Below are 21409 nucleotides of genomic sequence, written 5' to 3' on the forward strand. Positions count from 1 at the left end.
TGCGTTCCCGGATTGAATGGGTTAATACGTATTGTCATTATTTACTATTTAATGTGCTATACCGTATGAATTCAGCGATCACCACCATCAACATTAATGTACCTCGTCATTGTTGTTTTTACTCGATGATTGTCAGACCAAGTGCCAGCAGTGCAGTGCTGCGCAGCGCAGTGCACCGCTCCTGATTGGCCACCCGGCTAATATTAGATTAAACCCATCGTGTGTTTTTATTTAAGCAACGGCCTCTAAATATCTTTCATATCCCTGTGATCTCTTGCTATTCTGCCACAGGGCTTTTTATGTAGATGAAGGCATTTTACTGTAGCGGTCGGTGTTTACTGATCTCTCCAAGGCAGCAGGGAGGAGAGAAAGAGAGAAGTGGAGGGGAGGGATGGAGGGAGGGAGGGAGGGAGACGAGAAAGGAGAGAGAGAGAAAGAGAGAGAGAGGGAGAACTCACCCCCGCGTCTCCTTTTTAAATTTACACACCCAGGCCAGATGGCTGTCTTTTCTTGCATGAGATTAGAAGATGTCTCTAATTCACGCCGTCGCTCTTCTGGGTAAATTAATATTCCAGGCTAAATTATTTCATTTTTTTTTGGGCAGAGAACTTGGCGGCGATGGGGTGGGGGTGGGGGTGGGGGGGGGTGATGGTGGAGGAGGAGGGCTGTTCACAGAACAGACCTCCTTTCTCTTTTTGTCTGAGAGGCAAGGACAGATCTCGGCGACAGATTGCAGGTAAAAAACTCAGCCGGCTGCGAGAGCTCCCCCATTTAGCGATTCCTGGAAAGCCGTCGATGTTAATTGACTGCTCGGGGAAAGCAAAAAGAAGCCGTAATGACTGATTATTAGTCATGAAAGGGGGAGGAACACGGGACGCGAGGCAGGACGGGACGGGGGGGGACGGGGGGAGGGGGACATCACACCCCTTCATAATTGCATCCACGATAAAGAGACATTGATTAACAAAAAGAACAATGATGTTAAAAATTAGCGGCACAATGCTGTGCCTCTCTGATTATGCTTCCGGTAAGTTCATTAGCCCAATGCAAGGGGGAGTACACAGCAGCATACAGGTTCATAGGAGAGGTATGCTTGGCTCTCTCCACCTGTTTGTTCTGTGTGTGTGTGTGTGTGTGTGTGTGTGTGTGTGTGTGTGTGTGTCTCTCTCTCTCTCTCTCTCTCTCTCTCTCTCTCTCTCTCTCTCTCTCTCTCTCTCTCTCTCTCTGAAGGGCAGAAACAATAATAAACAGAGTAATTATCATTTTTTATCCATCCATAAATTAGCACTCGCTGGTTAAATGGAGGGGGGGTTTCAACAGAATGTGGCGCGGCTCCAGCTGGCCTGGTTCTGGATATATAAAGCAGTGGTTCGATCCCAACCTTTTTCTGGATCAGGGCCCACTTGAAAATCTCCAAAAAGCGTCTGCGGTCCACCCATCTGACCACAGCAGCCGAATTTTCAGAGCATGTTTCTTTAAATCAATCGATTGTGTTCCGGCTTGGAACAATGGAACTTACGTACTGTACATGTTACAGTATGATTGAAAAAAGGAGTGCTTGTTTTCTTCGGGTTCACCCCCCGTGCTCCCCTGCGGCTGAAAACGAGTGCACCTTTTTCAATCTGACTGTTTTTCCAATCATTCAGTGACAGACATATACACTTTATATACACATATTTATCAGTATCACAACCGATGTTTGAAGCGCCAGGTCGTCGAGAGTGTTGAATCGCGATGGTCGGCGTAGGAAAGAGGAGCGCACCAGCGCTTCTTTACAATAGAAATACATGGAAGACTGACGCTGCCAACTCAAAAGGTGTTCTCTGTGGACACACACAGCCCCTAAAGGCTGCAGCCCAGCATTAGGTAAATCCCTTGGTGGATGCGTCCTGAACAAACGTGGAGGTGACTGCCATGGTCCTGGAAGCCCCAGTGCCTTAGCCTCACTGACAGATAACAATACATGATGATGTGTCCTGTGTCCATGAGTGACCATGCTTTGACCTTGTTGTTGTTGTTGTCAGAGGGGGAGTGAGTGTGTGTGTGTGTGTGTGTGTGTGTGTGTGTGTGTGTGTGTGTGTGTGTGTGTGTGTGTGTGTGTGTGTGTGTGTGTGTGTGTGTGTGTGTGTGTGTGTGTGTGTGTGTGTGTGTGTGTGTGTGTGTGTGTGCGCTCGTCCGTCAAGCGCTGGTTGCTAACTCATCACGTCCCATTCTGAGATAGTGATCAAATTGTCTCCACCTGTCATTGACGCTCTGCTGTCTCCTCTCTCCTCCCCCCCCCATCTCTTCCCTGGTTTTTCCTCTCTCCCCTCCTCTTCTCCTCCTCCTCCTCTCCATTCTGTTCTGTCTAACTCTCCCTCCCCCCTCTTCCTTCCTCTGTCCCTCCCATCGTCCCACCTCTCCTTTCACCACCACCTGTTCCGTCTCACTCCTTCCTTTCGCTTTTCACAAACCCTCCTAATCCTCCCCTCTCTCTCTCTCTCTCTCTCTCTCTCTCTCTCTCTCTCTCTCTCTCTCTCTCTCGTCAGATGGAACATCCTGGGCCTGCAGGGGGCACTGCTGAGCCACTTTGTTGGGCCAGTGTACCTGCACAGCGTGACGGTGGGCAGCCTGCGCCACACGGGTCACCTGGCCAGGGTGCTGAGTCAGAGGCAGGAACGCCTGGGTCCTCTGCCCGCCTCCTATCGACGCCACCAGCCTCTCCTGAGCGGTAAGGGGACAGGGAGGGCTGTCACACACTATAGAGCACTGGTTTTGAACCCTTCTTCATATCAAGGTCCATTATTTATTATTTGATGAGATTTAGACTCTCAGACACAATACTTAGAATATTTTGTTGTAGTTGGATAAGATTTTGTCCACAATTCCACCATGCTGTATTGATGTTGGTACCATAGGAGAGATATCAGGCAGACGCTGATCACAATAACAATTATTTAATTAAGTAATGCAGATGTTTAACAATAATGTAACTCTTGAGAGTTAAAGATCTAAACCGGTCCATTTGGTTACCAACTCTCCATCATTTAGCTGGGGACCACCTGGAACCCCGTCAAGGACCACTGGTGGTACTTTCAATTTACTGAAAACTGTGGCCGACAGTGTATACTTATGGTCCAAACATGACTAAAAGCAATTTTTCCCAAATTACCTTCTATCTTCTATGAGTCCCTTAAATGAGGTTTAGGAGGACTGGCAAAATGTCATTGACGGTTTTCTTTTAAGACATTTGCAAAATGTCCTACAAAAGAAAATCACAAAAACAGTCCATTCACCATCAACAAGGAATCTGTCTAGCACTACTCCTTCTACTATTACTTCCGACTGTGGATTTTGGTTGTGATATGGCGATGAATAATGGAACATCTGAATAACCAATATATCCAACCATCTGAGAATCTGAGACAGTACATCAGGAGTCAGATCTAAGCCAGATGATGTAGCTGATTTCGAGCAGAGCAGCGGAGCTGTGATAACACGCAGAAGGTCTGGAGAACACACAATCATAAAGGAAGAACAAACTCCACAACTTTTCTTTTCCATTTCGTCCAAAATTGCGATAGACTTGAGGATGATGCATTCAGCACGTCTTTGACATCTTACATGCTGATTATATATATATATATATATATATATATATATATATATATATAATATCAGATTCACGTGACTCCAGCTTTCAAACTGAACTCTATTATGCCTCCCATTCTCAGTGACACTGTGTGAAGGGCATATAAGTTCTTTGTGGGGCTGAGTTGCAGCAGAGGACTGCTCTGGGTAATTGGGTGCCATGAGGATGAATATTTTGTGAGGCCTGCCCTCATCAAGATTGATAATTGTGCTCAAGCTGAATTGTCCTCGTGGCGAAACGATAGCCACAAGGAATCTATCAATGAACCTGCGGCAGTGGTTTCTGCTAACACCACGGGAGGCATTTTTCATGATCTGTTCAGTGGCTTTGAGGACAGGAGTCGTTTAATTCGACTTGCACAGAGTTTTAAATCAAATGAAGTAGATAATAAAGAATGCAGTTAATATGAGATCTTGTTCAAACACGGCTCTTCCATTATTCATAAAAGCATGCACAACAGCAGTTGTTTGTCGCTGTCTGTTTCTAGCTAAATGTTACATCAGAGAAAGTACGCCGTTTGTGTCATTGTTCTGGGTAACTCAGAGTAGAGCACTCACCTTTGGACCACAAGATCATGAGTTCGATCCCGGGCACAGCCAACTCAGCCTATGAGTAGCATGGCTTGGGTGCGGCAAGTTGTGCGGTAAGTACTGGGAGCTGATGGTAGGTGTTGCCCTCAGCAATCCATCTCCCATGGGGTCTAGTGTATTGAAATGGGGATAGACTCTTTCCAGGGGTTCTGAAGTGAATGTCAGAGTACCCGTTGTACCAGTCTGTCTGCGAGCACTGCACTCCCTCGAGTCCTTGCCGATGTGTGCGCCGAGTTTGAAGTCGGTTGGTCCCATATGTGCGCATGACCATTAAGGGCATAGCGGTCGGATCTGTGGCTCTGGACAACCATCTCCATGTTATGCCTAAATATGGGCATTTCGGGTCTGTTCATGGTTATGTCTGAGTCATAGTGACATGCCTATATATGGGCGTATCAGTGCGTGCGTTGCGACCACTTGTGTCTGTAAAAGCAGTGCATATTTGCCTATTTGTGTGTGTGTGTGTGTGTGTGTGTGTGTGTGTGTGTGTGTGTGTGTGTGTGTGTGTGTGTGTGTGTGTGTGTGTGTGTGTGTGTGTGTGTGTGTGTGTGTGTGTGTGTGTGTGCGCGTGTGCGTGCGTGGGGGGCAGTGGAGGTGGCCCTACAATGAATCAATATAATCACTGCCCTTATCAGACAGCCATTCAATGTGAAAGGGGGGGGGGGAGAGAGAGAGAGAGAGAATAGAAAGGGGCAGATTGCCTTTTCCTTGCATTCTTGTTTGCGTACATATCTGTCCCTCTCTCACATTTTGATCTCCACCTCATCTCTTTTATTGGCCGTGATGAGATCCCGGTGCTATTGTGTGAACTATCCTCCTGTTCAGGGGAGCTTATTTAAAAGGGACGCCCAGGGAGGAGGTCTGAGTTCCAGGGGAGCATGCGGAGCCCTCTCTCTTATCGCATACAGGCCAAGCCAAGCTCCCACCTTGCCCGCTGGAGGGCTAAACACATCGATGGCCGTGTCCTTCACTCTCACCCCGCAGTTTGGTGACAGCACAATGCCGGGGGGAGCAAGAGTTCTAGAACCGTGTGCAAGAATTTTTAATTAGTAACACCTTGTGTGGACGCGAGCAATTGATTGATGTAATTCATTATTTATCACTGTATAATTGCACATACAGTACGTGAAATTTGTCCTCTGCATTTTACCCATCCTACAATCATTAGGAGCAGTGAGCAGCCACTGTGCAGCGCTCAGGGAGCAATTAGGGGTTAAGAGTCTTGCTCAGGGACACACATCGACATATTGCTGGCCTGGCCTATGAATCGTACCTGGGACAACCAGGGGCTCTGGCCTCCCCAGGCGGGCTCACTAACCACTCAGCTATGGCAGCTATGGCCGAGTGGGAGCCAGTGAAGGTCATGGAGGACCGTTGTGATGTGGTCTCTTGAGCGGGTACTGGTGAGTAGGCGGGCAGCAGTGTTTAGTATATACTGTAGTTTGTTGAGGACAATGGGGTCATTAAGTCATTAAGGAGTCTGTTGCATTAAGTCTGGATGTGTGATGAAGGCATGGTTCAGTGTTTCTGCAGCAGTGTGTAACAGTTTGGGTCGGAAGCAGACAATGTTTTAGAGGTGGATAAAGGCTTTTGTGGTGATCTGGTTGACATGGAAGGTGGTGATGGGGGTCAAGGATGAATTCAAGGTTACGGACTTGGGTGGAGGGGGGAACGATGGAGCCATCAATGTTAAGGGACAAGGTTTTGTGTGAAGCGGCTGAGGGAATCTGGAGTTCAGATTTATTGCAGTTGAGTTTTAGATAGTTCCATGTTTTGATGTCAGTCAGGGAGGTGGTGAGGGTCAACATCGATGGCTCCATCGTTACCCCCTCCACCCAAGTCCGTAACCTTGGAGTCATCCTTGACCCCACCACCTCCTTCCTGCCCCATGTCAACCAGATCACCAAAAAAGCATTTATCCAGGCCTTGGGTTATTTATGGAAATGAATAGAGCCAGGGTGGATTTGAGGCGTTTGAAGAGTTTTTTTTATGGTTGATGGTGTCAAACTGTCAAGGAGGTCAAGGAGGATCAGGATGTTAAGGTATCCGGTAGCAGAAGGTCATTTGATGAGGGCAGTCTCTGTGCTGTGTTTGGAGCGGAAACCAGGTTGGGAAATTCATACATGTTGTTTGTTTCAAGATAGGCAGTGACTAGTTCCAGGATTCTGGAGATGGGCCTGTAGTTGTTATTAGGGAAACTATGTTTGAGTGAGGAGACTGCGAGGCGGGCAGCGAATCCAGGGAACAGGCTGAGAACGTCATGTAACCATGGAGGATAAGTCAGGTTATATCCAGGAAAGAGGAGAAGGTGTGACTAGTCAGTATCAAGGAGTCAAGTCCGGGTCAAGGTGGGGGAGGAGGTGGCAAGCTGGTTGTACGTTGTATTTATTTTGTTACTTTGAGTAAGAAGTCATATGATGTCAAAACTAAAGTCTACTACTTGATGTTTTTTCCGGAAAATGCCGGAATTTCAGCAGTGCTGGCTAATGCAAGATGGATGTAAAAGTTAAATACCTCTATCATAGCCGTCAGTGTACCCACACAAACACACATGCGTGCATGTTATGCTATAACACGATAGCACGGCGTAAACACATCGTAGACTTGATATGAACGTGTGCATGATGTTCCTCCATTTATGAACCCCATAAGGGATTCATAACCTGAGTCACGCTCCCTCATATCCGCCATAACAGAATAAAGAATAGAAACTGATCAAGACTTCAGTAGGGGGAAAAATCAAATTGGCTATTACGGAGACACAGCAGTCAGGTCTATTGAAGGGAAGAAATGAGCCGTGAATGGAGAGAGAGAAAGGAAGTGTAGGAGAGGATGAGAAAGAACGAAGGAGGGGGGGGGGCAGACGGTAGAGAGAGGGTCTTTTGTTCACAGAGGTGCGTTTGTACAAGAGAAGAACAGGACAGGCAATAAGAGACTCCGAGGATTGTTATTGTGGCAGACGATTCATTCCGGCGCCGGGTGGCTATAGAAAAGGAAGGAATTGGAACAGGGGAGAATGGAAGAGTGAGGCTGGGTTAGAATGAATCTGGCAGGCAGCAGACAATCTGTAGGCATGTATAATGGTATTGTACATCGGCTGTAACAAGTTGTCTGTCAGATGGGCGAGATCAAAGGGTGACTGTTGTTCGCGGCGCGTCTTGAAATAATCTCTCTGTCTGGTGATAACCTGTGAGGCTGCCGTCGCTCATGGCTGATGTCATAAACAAACAGCTTAAACTAAAGGGAAGGTTGAAAGCTCAGGAGTCTGGTTCTGGTTTTATAAAAGGCACAAAGAAAAGCTGGTCTGTCGCGATTACAAGTTGTTGTAGAATCAGGGATTCTAAAAGTGGGTTTGATAGGATCCCTGAGGGATCCTATCCCTGATGGATCCTATCAAATTATTGATAGTTAGGAACCGAATGGACCCTTATAGGTCTGCTGGGGTTGACACTAGAGGTTTTCCCGAGTAAATACAATGTTCGGGCAAGCGGAGTTTGCTTTCAGGTTAAAATATATTTGGTTATTCATGAAAGAACAAATAACACAACTGTTTTACAAGTACTAGTTGTGCTCATTCAGAATTTCAAAGTGACTGTCGCCACTCGGCAGTTATCGATTGGATTTAATATTAATTAGATTTACTTTTCATGCAAGTGGGCATGACCTTTTGGCAAGAAGAACTTGACCTGCACTTGCCCGATGGGCCTCTGAGACCTTAGTGTCAACCCTTGGGTCTGTAAATCTGACGGTGTACAAATGGGACCATTTGTACACTGTCAGAGTTATGGGGGTCCGTACAGGGCAGTTTGAGAACCACTGGTGTAGATAAATGAGGGACACGGTCAAATTCGAACCACCATAGTTACCCACTATTTTAACCATGTGTCTCTTGTTCCACTGGACAAATGGGTCCAACATTCACATTCTCACTCCCAACTTGCCACATATGGACACTTGGCCAGGAATCCTTGGTTGTCCCTGTATATGTATGGTAGTACTTAAGCTCTATAAATAGGCAGTAGGGCTCTACTGTATTTACCTTGAGCGACAGGTTGATTACAGTTATGTATTATGTAACAAGACCAGGAGACCTGGTTCTGCCAGACCCAGACTTCACATGACGTGTCAGCCTGTGTCTATGCCCATGTATGGACGAAAGGGGGACAGACTTTTATGGCTGGGGCCTAAGGACAAAGTGACCAAAACCTGTTTTTTTCCCATGTATGGAGAAAACAGGTACAAAACATGCCCATGTATGGACGAAAGGGGGACAGACTTTTATGGCTGGGGCCTAAGGACAAAGTGACCATGCCCATGTATGGACGAAACAGGTACAAAGCCTTATGTAAGCCGACCCCTTGGGTCTGGCAAAAAAATATACCAGACCAGAAGTATACATCTGTCGCCATTACCACCAATTGCCGGCTAAGTTCTTTCCAGTTGAAAGCTTTTTATACAGCCATCATTGAGAGTGGGTACTATGAGTGGTTTCTTCCTTTGAGGAAACGGCAAAGAGTGACGACAACCTTCATGGAAAAGGAATGGAGTCAAAAGTACACTTTGATGTGGTGGATAAACGTCATACGTTTATGACTCATGAATTGCACCACATTTCAGCCACTCTCGCCTGGCTCTCTCTCCCATCACTAATACTCAGTGGTGGAAAGTAACCAAGTACATTTACAGTACTGTACTTAAGTAAAATGTTGAGGTATTTTTGGGCGGTGAAACCGCCCCTATATGTGAGGTTTGGACATCGACATCGATTGCACCCCCCCAACCCTGCGCTGTGATTGGCCACCAGTGTACCCCCCTAACCCTGCACCGTGATTGGCCAATCACAGTCTATTCAGGACTGTGATTGGCTAGTGAAACATGACACATGTGCATAGCCCTATAAATAGGACTATGCACTTAAAAAAAACACATTTATGTTTTTTTTGGCCATACATGGCCATACATGGGCCAAAAAACACCTTTATGGGTTTTTTTAAGTTAGGGGTGTACAATGGTTGGTCCACAATATTACTTTTCTTTAAGTGAACTTCCATCACTGTGATGACCACTGTGACCACACCACCCACTTCACACTGGGTGTGATCTTTTACTTTACTGGAGTATTTCCAATTTTCTGTACTTTTACTTCTACTCCACTACATCTCTGTAGATCTACTATTTTTAAAATATTTTATAAATTGTATACATTTGAAAACTTGTGAAATGGGACATTCTGTATAATGTTTTTTGTCTTTCTACTTTTGGTACATTTTGATACCAACACTTTTGTACTTTTACTCAAGTACATTTTTAATTCTGGACTGTTACTTGTAACAGAGTATTTCTACATTGCAGTATTGATACTTTTACTTCAGTAAAACATTTGAGTACTTTTTCCACCACTGCTTTTCAGGAAATGGAAATAAGAGTTATTAAGCTCTTGTTGATACTTTCCATTGGTTAGATAGAAAAACCCACAGCCACACTTAACCACTTTCAAAAGGTTTCAAATTATATTAGGAAAAAAGCAGATCTACAATCGCACAACGTGGTGAGCTGGTAGATCGGCTGTATTCACTATACTTAGTTCTGTGTGTCATTCTTGCACTACTAAGGAGGGCATTATGTTATGAAAAAAGATGCAAGGTTTCTGCTCGAACAGTGAACAATATCCTAGCAGGATATTATGAAGCAGAAGCGGCAACAGCAGTCCCAAGTTTTCTTTGAGAAAGTTGGGACTGCTACACTTCTTCACAAATCTGCACGAGCAGCAGACACCTTTAATAATCGCTCGGAGACCCCCTCGCATTAACTTGAGGTAGCATCTCAACCCATGAACTCCTGTCATCTGCACCTCAACGTGTCACCTCATCCATATGGAGAGACGTGCGCCAGCCGCCAGGCATCGACAGCGAGTCGCAGTAGACGACGACGCTAGCTAGCATGATGGTGATCCCGCGGGGGAGGATGGTGACAGGGTGACGTTTGAGCTGTGGTTGTGGATGCTGCCCCAAGACACACACACACGCACACACACACACACACACACACACACACACACACACACACACACACACACACACACACACACACACACACACACACACACACACACACACACACACACACACACACACACACACACACACACACACACACACACACACACAATCTACACATGTAAATTGGTGCAACACCTGCCAATACACTGTACTGAACATGTCTGAGGTTGCTCCTCTCTCTCTCTCTCTCTCTCTCTCTCTCTCTCTCTCTCTCTCTCTCTCTCTCTCGCTCTCGCTCTCTCTCGCCGTCACTCAATCTGTTGCACACTATTGTCTCTGTCATATTTCACTCCATCTTTCCTTCGCTTTTAACCTCAAGCTCTTCCTCACTGTCTGTCTGTCTGTCTGTCTGTCTGTCTGTCTGTCTGTCTGTCTGTCTGTCTGTCTGTCTGTCTGTCTGTCTGTCTGTCTGTCTGTCTGTCTGTCTGTCTGTCTGTCTGTCTGTCTGTCTGTCGGTCTGTTTACTTCTCTCTTTCTAGCACGCACGCACGCACGCACGCACGCACGCACGCACGCACGCACGCACGCACGCACGCACGCACGCACGCACGCACGCACGCACGCACAGACACACGCACGCACACGCACACGCACATGCACACGCGCACACACACACACACACACACACACACACACACACACAGTATGACAGGAACACTACAGTATGTGCATGCTCTCTCTCTCTTTGTCCCTCTCTCTCTCTAAATCAAAGCATCATGCAGGTTGACTTGGTTTTCTTTGCAGCTTTGCAAAACCTCACCTATGTGTTTAGCCCCAAGGAATGTCACATCGGAAGGGTGGTAGTATTTGTTAAATTGAAGATGGTAGTGTGGGTCTGCTGGAGAGACGGAAACAACAACCCTTCAGTTCTGTAATCAGGGTTATTTGTGTGTTTATTATAGAATGTCTCTTTTAAAGTGACTGACTTTAATTTGCATGCAGAGACTGAGGTTCTGTTTCCCCAAAGCAACTTGCTGGATTGTTCAGTGGGACCGCTGGGGCGAATGTGACCTTCACACAAAGATTACTTTGGGAAACCTGTCCTACATTTAAGCCCTGGGAAACCAGAACTCTTTCCTATAGGCACAGCATATTGCATCATATGACACAGCGTTTAGGGTAAGGAGGTTTTCAGGTTGGTCCGCACTGCCACACCATACTGTTGTCAAGGTTACTTTGATATTAGCAACCCTCTGGAGAAACCGAAATGGTCAGGCCATGTAATACAAAATATGCCTGACACATGCCTTCAAAAACAGGTGCCCTGGAAATAAGTACTGGCCAACGAGCTTAGATTTTATAAAAAGCGATCAGAAAAACATCAGGAACAACCTAAAAAAGTCTGCATTAAAGAGTTCTAACTGGAAAGACCTTGCTTAAAACAACCGCACGGAGAACTAGTCCATGAAGACGATCCCCACCAGAGTCAAGCAGCAGCAAAGAAAAGAGACAAAAATACTTTTCACGTTCAATGCATTCTCTCCATGCGTCAGACGTTTGACAGGCTTTCCTGTCAAACGTCAGGCTTTCCCGATATATCTGAAGAAGGCAGTTGTATCTGTCCGGAACGTTGGTCTTTTTTATCTCTGCGTCCTCAAATAAAAGTTGGCACTTGGGCTACGTGTGTGCGGCCACTTTGATGTTTTCCGGCTTTCCTATCGTGTCACATGTTGACGAGGAGCACATGATTCATGGTTCCAAGTCTATCGGTATGCGACTCGGACATCGATGAGTCGCCAGAAGCGGACACAGGCACTTGCACGGCTAGCACCTCACTCAGGCCTGCCTCAGGGGACTGAAGTCCACTTCTTGGCGGTGCCTGGCTTGTTTTAAATGTTTTTTTTACTGGCGCGTCAACCTTAAAAGCCGTCCATGACCCAAAATTGCACTATAAAACAAAATGCCAGATGCCAGAGCATTCCATTGTCACTCATGTGATGCGGGACAATTATATATTTTCACAATAACCATTTGGAATGGTTCAGGGGCATCAATTGGGTATGGCAAGGTATGGCAGGTGCCATACCTTGAAAAAAAAATCATGAATAGTAGCCTAATGCAGGTGTAAGACCATTGTGTTATAGGTATAATGCATAGTTTTCTATGCATTTCAAGGGTTTTGGGGGGTTTGACCCCCCAAAAAAAATCCTCTGGGAGTTGGCAACCCTAACCTTGCCATACCTTAGCTTTTGCTGAACTGACGCCACTGGAATGGTTATTGTGAAATGTTATCACAACATTCGGCTGGTTTCAGGTGTGTTGTCCAATATTTTTTCCATCCTATATCTGCCAGGTCAGTAGGGGTTTCTGAGACCCAGATACCTTTAGCAGAGAAGAAAGAAGAAGAAGAATCCTAACTGATACAATAACATCATTCCAAGGAGCTTGGCTGCTTGGATACCTAATTATTATAGCTAACCTACAGTATGTGAGCAGAGCAAAGCAGAACAGAATGGGCATCAATGGATTGGAAATAGTAAGGATCAGTGAAAGTCTGACACTGAAAGAATATTGCTCTTTTCACAGTCAACCTCAGCCAATCTTCCACGTGCTCTCTCTCTCTCTCACACACACACACACACACACACACACACACACACACACACACACACACACACACACACACACACACACACACACACACACACACACACACACACACACACACACACACACACACAGTGTTTGATAAAGTGAACCTTCTTGCTCCCTTAGATAGTGTCAGTCCACCACCAACAGCTACAGTAGCTCTGATGCTTTAGTTTATTTCGAGGTAGAAAAAGAGGTTGCATTTCAAAAAAGGACAAAATACTCGCATTTCTTTTTTTTTCTTTTTTCTTTTGCTCACATCAATAGAAAAACGCTTGCCAGCAGTTGTATGCTGATTTGTTCCTGTAAATGTATTTTTCTCACCATACTTGGATGTTAATATCTACTCTTCATGGTAAATAGTGTTGGCATTAAGTTTAATTTGATGCTCAGCATTCCACTGGATTTAAAACATTTATTGGATGTATCCTTCTGAGGATATTAATCGCTCGAACCCAACCCTGTTTTAGGGCAAGTATATAATGTTGGGGGACTCCGGTCAGTGGTGTAAAGTAACTAAGTACATTTACTTAAAGGACAACTTCAACCATGGTCAACCTATATTCATATAATTGGTCCTTACTAATGCTCATGCAATGTTTTTTTTTTTTATGGTCTGTGTCTCATAGGAGGGCTGTGGACAGTTCAGAAACCTGCCTACTAGTGACATCATCAATAGGGAATCCAAACTAATAGAAAGTTAGAAACTGCAGGCTTTCTATTCCTGGAAAGTTATCAATAGAAGCTTCTTCTTGCGTTAATAAAAAAATTACATATATTTTTTTATATAAGAAAAACCTGCCTAACTATGATGTCACTGGTAGGTGGGTTTCTGAACTGTCCACAGCCCTCTATAAGACAGCGTGTGTAGAATAATTGTACCATATTATAATGAGCATTAGTGAGGACCAATCATATGAAGATAGGTTGAAAATGGGTGAAGTCGTCCTTTAAGTACTGTACTTGAGGTACTTTTAGTTTACTTTTCAATACTTATATAAATATTGTACTTTTTACTCCACTACAGTTATTTGAGTACAGGTAACTTTGCATATTTAGATAATTATTACAAAACACATATTAAACAATTAAGCCCCATTTTATACTTAGGCTATTCGAAAATATCTGAGTGCTTTTACTTGATCATTATAAGTATATTTTAAATCCAATACTTTTGCTCTTTTACGCAAGTAGCATTTTGAATACAGGCCTTTTACTTGTCACAGTATTTTTATATTGCTGCTTTTATTTAAGTACTTCATCTAGCCACTGCTTCTCTGTATCTCTCTCTCTGGCTGTAGGCCTGAGCAGCTCTGAGTGCCTGCAGCCGGGGAAGGCAGCGTGTGTGAGCGTGAACTGGACACTAGGGGACAGTCAGCTGGAGGTGGTCAACACGGCCACGGGGCGGAGGAGGGACTCCGGCACGCCCTCACGTCTCTGCAAGCACATCCTGTTCACACGCTGGACCAGGCTGTACCGCAAGGTGAGGAGATGGGAGAACAAAAAAAAACATTTTCTGTATTTATGTGCAGTTAACCACAGGTACCACAGGCTGTAATTGGGGGTTTACTGTACATAGAATGTTAGCAAGGGGCTGAGAGACATTAGGTTCGGACGTTTGGTTATCATTTAATTCAGGGGTTTTCAACTGATTTTGACCCAGGGACCACCATCCTGACTAAGAGCAACCTGGGGACCACCACTATTGTGCGTGGTGGGTCCATCATAGACAATACAATAGTGGTGGGGGGCACCGCAGCGAGCTGGAGAAAATAGCTATAATATCAATATAATATCTAATAAAATACAGTGATTTTGTTTGAATATGATGGAATATGATTAAGGATTACTGTGATTATGGTAAGCTCACATTTCATATCACACACACACACCATACCGTAAGAACTCCTGAAAGTTCTTAAAAGTTGAAAAAAGAAAAAAGAAAAGTTAAATAGCCAGGGACCACCTGCAATACCACTGGTGGTCCGCGGACCACTGGTTGAAAACCCCTGATTTAATTTATAAAATGTTTCCTGGCTTGCAAGCAGCGGCGGTTAAAGTAAAAAAAAAAAACCATTACTTGATATTGCTGGTCAAATATTACTCAACTATTGATTGTTTTCTTAGTGATTATCACATTGATACATTTTTCGATTGATCGAATAAGCCGAACGCGTGTTTTTTTGTATGTATTGTATTATATATTGTATATTTTTCACTTTTATAAAGGGTTAGGGTTACATTGCAGTATCGATACTTTTACTTAAGTAAAACATTACAGTACTTTTTCCACCACTGTTGATGTTTTTAACATGACTGCCCTTACGCTACCTGTATTCTATGGACTCACTTAGTTTATTGTGAAAATAGTTTATTTCTTTCATACATAAATGAATACTAACTGGTCACCACCGGTCTTTTGTCCAGGAACAATGCATACAACACTATCAACCAGTCCTCCTGGGCCTACCCTTACACACACACACACACACACACACACACACACACACACACACACACACACACACACACACACACACACACACACACCCCCACACACACACACACACACACACACACACACACACACACACACACACACACACACACACACACACACACACACACTTTATATTGGTAGCCAACCAATGAACTGATCAGTTGCTGCAGATTGGGGCAAAAATAGCCTGCCGCAAGCGGGTATATTATGACTTTGTCATTTCTTGTTCTTCTCAATTTAGTCGTTATCCCAATTAATTCCTCCCCACACACATCACTGCTGTCGTATCCTACTGACTCACCTGCCAGTGAGGAGCCCCCACCGGGAGGACGTAGAGCCTTTGTTCTACTCCTCCCGCACAACACTCCCTGCTGATAGGTGCCGCTCTAGCCCATAGTAATACATGTAGAGACACCCTCCCCGCCTGGCCCGGCTTCCCTCTCCTGAACACGGGCCAATTGTGTTCGTATAGACGCTCGACAAAGCCGGATGCACCATGGTGCATTCAAACCCACAACCTCCGGGCAGATACTTTACCACTGCGCCACCCGAGCTCCACCCACACTTCTTGATTGCATGCTGGGAGGTTGGCCTTTCTTTGTTCTTGTCATGTCTGCTCTTGTTCCATCATCTCTGGTGATGGAAGGTCGTCTTTATTCATTTCCAATTTAAAATAGATGTCTGCTCCCACACCATCTTGGCACTAGACAGATGGAACTAGAAAAGTGTGCTCCTCGGAGCACAGATCTCTGCCAGACCTGGTTGCCTGATCAGGACTCTGTCAGGCATAGGGGTGCACTGGAGCGGTCATCGGGACACAAGGAAGCTACAGGGGAAAAGTTTGTAAGACAGACAGCGTTCGTGTGGGAAAAGTTTTTGATTTTGATAAAAATTACTAGTAGCCACTGGCGATTTCTGATATTTTTTTCTAATATTACTTTTATGTTCTGAAATCCTAACTTTAAGTTCTCTTTTGGTTTTACTCACATAAGGAGCCTCCCATTTTTGCACACAAACTTGCCAAAAATGTAAGGGACTCCTTAACAGCGGACTGTCCCACTGCAACATATTATGTCCGATTTGCCTACGGACAACTTCCCTTGTTTTAATTGTATAAAGATAATGTGGTATTACACCCACATACAGGCAAGAACATGGATATCAAGAACATGATCTGTTCTTTGTATGCAATTTTGTATAAAAAAAAAAATCTGAGTCTAGTTGTTCTATTATTTTTCTCTTGTTTTGACCCACAAAATTCTGTACTATTATGTGACAAACAGTCATGTGATTTCACTCGGACTTGTGCGAGGCACCTATACAGTAGGTCCCCTTTATAAGTGACACCAATTATGTCTGATGTGTTTTATTCACGCTGAGGAAGGCCGAGTGATCTGCTGCTGGGGCTACACAATAAATAAGAGAGACCAAGTGAGTGCTGTTGATCTTTTCAAAGATATTGTTTTTTACCAGAACTGAGCACCCGATACCGATGTGAACTGTGAACTATTCAACTGACGAGTGCTCGCCTTTCTCTTTTTCAAGTTATCCTGTTATAGCACCATTAACACATTCCATGCCAGACTTTAACATCATAATGTACTCACCCACTGCCAGCGTTTTTTTTTTTTACCTCGCCACCAATCTGGGAACCCATCGCCAACTGAAAATGAAAAACAGCGCCCTCTGCTGTTTGTTCTATGTCTGTTGGCTCTGGGAGGACGAAAACGTAGAGCCAGAGCGCAAGGAAACCGGTGTTTTGTGTATGCCTTCAGCGCATCACTTCCGGTTGGTGCGACTATGTTTTCATTCCCACTAACAATATTTCTACACGGAACACTAACACCACTTCTCCCAGAGAACATGGATCGTTTTGGTTATAAGCCCACTTGTTTCTATGATGAAAGAGTAAGTTAAAATGTGAATATCTTTCCGTGGTTTTGTCTGCTCCGCGGACGCTATTGTTAAATTAGTTTCGGTTTGTTTCGAGGGGGGAAGGATGGACGGACACGTGAATCCCGCCCACTACATTTGATTAGGTAAAGCGCGGCCCGCTTCCTGATCTGAAGGCACGCCCATGCGCACATGTTATGACGAACCTCACCGACAGATTCCAACGCAGTGCAGAATCTGTTCTTGAGAGATTACCTCGCCACAGACCTCGCTAAATACCTTATGATCGCGTGTTCAACTGTTTGTAGACACACAGGGTAGTTGTGTGAGTGGCCCAGAGAAGAAATTTTCAATCGGCGACATTCCATTTTGCAGTAGTAGCAGTTTCTAAAAAACGTTTCAAACAGCGTTCAGCACGGAGAAAAACAACACAGGCGATTTAGCGGAAGCTTTAGAGTGGCGGCAGATGGGAACGAAAATCTTCGATTGACGTCATTTCCGTATCCGGGTGTGCTACAATGAAATGTGTCACTGCGAGAGAGTGCTACAATGAAATGTGTCACTGCGAGAAAAAATAAATAAATACCACTTCACGTAGGCTACGCAATTGGCACGCTGCGGCTTTATTTAGGTTTGCGTAGATCTACACGATTGGCATGCAATGTGTTAAGACCTGGAACCTGAAATTTCTTTGGCTATTCAAAAATAGCAGATCTACAAGCTCATAGCGCGGCACCGAGTGCCGCGCTATGAGTTTTTTTCAAAAAACTGTTAGGATTTAGAAAACATTTAAAAGAATCGCCTCAGGTCTTAACGGGTTAATTAGGAAAAAAAATAAGGGTGCGTGCAAAGTTTCAGTTCCAGTGGTGCCCGAGATTAGCTTCTCACTGTCACTCTCCCGCCCCCAGCCAGTCCGTTCTGGCGGAGATAACTAGCTCAAGCAGGGTTGAAGGAGCTCACCAACAGGGAGGTAAATTGGCCATCAAACTCTGTGATGATGTGGTCAAGAGTACTCTTCAACGGTTTCTGCGGGAGCACTTGTCTTTGCGTTTGTCTGCCAGTACGAGGAATCCCAGTATCTACTGTATTGTCTTGCAGCAGAAAGCAGAACTGCTTGCTGGTAGATTCTGCCATCACAGTTGAATGGGAGCAGACGTCACAGGAAGAACAGAAAGGCAAAGCTAACGAGCAATCAAGCAGTGGGATTCTCTGATCTACCTCCATGTTCACAAGCTTCTCAATTATCCAAACTCACAGTGGTGGACGGAAACGGATTACACTTGAGTTTAAGTATGTCTTTGTAGTTGGCTTCAGCTGGCTTCAGAGCTACTATATGCTAGTTAAAAGTAACGACAACCTTCATAGATATGTAGTGGACTCAGTACATGATTTGTTCTTAACACAAAATGCTCAAGTAAAGTACACTTTTACTTAAGTACTGTACTCAAGTAAATGTACTGTGTTACTGTCTACTACTGCTCTTGAGGCTACTCTGCACTTAGCTGGCCGGTTTAGATATGGAAAGGAAAGGGTCTCTGTGTGCACAATCTGGGAACCAATTCAATACTCCCCTTTCTTAGTCCACTTCCTCCTGGGCACTTCTGTGTTTATTTCAACTAACAACAATACTACATGTTTAGGGCGGTGGTGCTGACAGATTCTGCTGTTACTTGAGAGAATAGTGTGTGTGTGTGTGCAGGACGTGGATTAATCTGGTGTGTGGCTGTGCCAGACACCAGATTAATAAGGGGATATTACTAGTTGGTAGCTTAGTATTTCTAGCAAAGTGTTGATAACGTCGACTCAAGGCGGGCTACATTAAAAGATGGAGAAGCAGCGAACATTAACAAATGACGATTATGAAGATTGAAAAGTCTCCCTACAGTCAAATATTTCATCATCAGTGAACATGGACCTCTCAGTCAGGCCCGATTTAATTATGTCCACAAAGACCAGACCACGTAATAATGTGGGTTTGTTTAACCCCCACAACAAGTACATAATTAAACAAACAAAACAAAGTTTTGAAGGTTTGTTCGTAAATGTCACCAAATGTTCGAACCCTAATACACACACACACACACACACACACACAAGCACACGCGCGCGCACACATTTCCACATTTGTCTCTTTTTTTCAAGATAAAATGAATAAATAGCAGATCTACAAGCTCGATGCGACGTGTTGTGAGCTTGTAGATCAGTTATTTTCAAATAGCCTATTTTCAAATAGCCGATGTATGTGTAGGTTTAAAGTGCTCATGTGGCCTAATATTCACTTCTTTTTGGGCTTGTTCTTATAGACCTGGTTGCTTATTTCTCTCGCACAAAATCTGGCAACACTGGATGGATCTCCTCTCTCCTGCATTCAGACATAATGCTGTGAATCTGCTGTCGCCTGTCAGTGCGACAGCAGCTGTCTGCTGCATCTCATCAAAAAAAAGAGCGGCAAGCTCACTCGCTGCTTTAACGGCGGCACGCAGACCCCGCTGCACTTTCATTTTCATTACCAAACTTTATGTAACAGACACTGGCTGCATCGCCAAATGGCGGCCGTTAAAGCATAATGACTGTGAAACCATAATTATTTGGAGAAGCACTCGAGAAGCCCCCGCCCCGACACCCCCCTCCCCCCCCTGCCCAAAGTGCTCCCCGCACGGCGCGCAGAGGGGCCACGCTAGAGCAATCGCAGTAATCTGCAAAAGAAACTTCTGCCCTCTCTCTTTCTTTCTCTCTCAGTATCTCTCTCTCTCTCTCTGTCTAACTCGTCTCTCCGCCTATCTTCTTTCTCTTTTTTTCCCCCTGACTCTCTCGACAATAGGAATGCACAAAAAAAGCACAGAGAATGTTCAATTGCTTGTGAAATTTAAATGGGAAGATTACACAGCTGTTGAAGTTTCCTCCTTGCGTTTGTGCCGCCTCATTCGTTTTGTTTTTGCTCCCTCTCTCTCTCTCCCCCTTTCTCTTTCTCTCATCTGTTTTGCGAAACCTTTACCCTCTCTCTGCCCCCCGAATCTGTTTCTTCCCCCGACTACGTTTCTTCGCTGCCTTCCTTATCTTTCGTCTGTCTCTGCATCAGTTTTATCTGTCTATCGATTGCCCTCTCTCACTCTGTTTCCTCACTCTCTCTTCCCCCCTCTCTCTCTCTGTCTCTCTCTCTGTTTCTCTCCGTCTTCAGTTGGGTGTCCGCGGGTCGCATCCTGTGGACAGACCGCTCATGTACAGCGAAGCCAAGATGGCGGCGCGTTCCTATCAGGCGGCCAAGCAGCAGTGGTTCAAATCTCTGCAGGAGACTGGCCTGGGCACCTGGATAAAGAAACCTCCTGAGCAGGAGCACTTCCTGCTGTTGGACTGAACGTGTGTGTGTGTGTGTGTGTGTGTGTGTGTGTGTGTGTGTGTGTGTGTGTGTGTGTGTGTGTGTGTGTGTGTGTGTGTGTGTGTGTGTGTGTGTGTGTGTGTGTGTGTGTGTGTGTGTGTGTGTGTGTGTGTGTGTGTGTGTGTGCGCGTGCGTGCGTGCGTGGACTGTTCCCTGGTTTGTGGTTTTGGATGCTTCCCAGTTTGCCATCCTCTCCCTCAGCCCTCTGTCAACATAAGTGTATACACACCAGTGAAACGCCTGAAGGTGAAGAGCTAAATGGAAACCATGAAGAAACTCACCTTCATATCAACCCTTTGATGACACACACACACACACACACACACACACACACACACACACACACACACACACACACACACACACACACACACACACACACACACACACACACACACACACACACACACACACGCACGCACTTTGCATCACACTCAGACATACATGGTTGTAGGACAAATAGCACAACATATACAGACATGCTGTGCAGTCACTTACAGAAACGTACAGACACAGACAGACATATAGAGACATACTATAGATACATACAGACACATCATGTACACGTATATACTGTAGACATACAAACACAGACACATGCACACCGTGGATGATCTTTTCTCCAGGTGTGCCTTGGGGCTGTCAAAGACGAGGTGGGGTTAACCTTGAGCGGCAGTGAAAGGCAGACGCTATCTTGTCATCAGCTATTTCCGGGCCCCGGGGCCCCCGCGGAGGAGCAGAGCCACGGGGGAGAGAGAGGGAGACAAAGAA

The 21409-nt window shown here is 45.1% G+C and overlaps 1 protein-coding gene across 1 annotated transcript in view; it reads left to right on the forward strand.

Moving 5' to 3' along the window:
* adarb2 (adenosine deaminase RNA specific B2 (inactive)) overlaps window positions 1–20617 on the forward strand; it is a gene marked incomplete at both ends in the record, with an annotated part of 246278 nt that extends 225661 nt beyond the window's left edge. The window contains 3 exons of the mRNA XM_080417328.1: window positions 2529–2710; window positions 14171–14352; window positions 20441–20617. Of these exons, the coding sequence (XP_080273454.1) occupies window positions 2529–2710; window positions 14171–14352; window positions 20441–20617 (541 nt within the window). The remainder of the gene's footprint in view (window positions 1–2528; window positions 2711–14170; window positions 14353–20440) is intronic.
* Window positions 20618–21409: the final 792 nt, after the last annotated feature.

The sequence above is a fragment of the Gymnoscopelus braueri genome (genome assembly GCF_963280865.1).
Source record: "Gymnoscopelus braueri genome assembly, chromosome: 21".
Taxonomy (NCBI): domain Eukaryota; kingdom Metazoa; phylum Chordata; class Actinopteri; order Myctophiformes; family Myctophidae; genus Gymnoscopelus; species Gymnoscopelus braueri.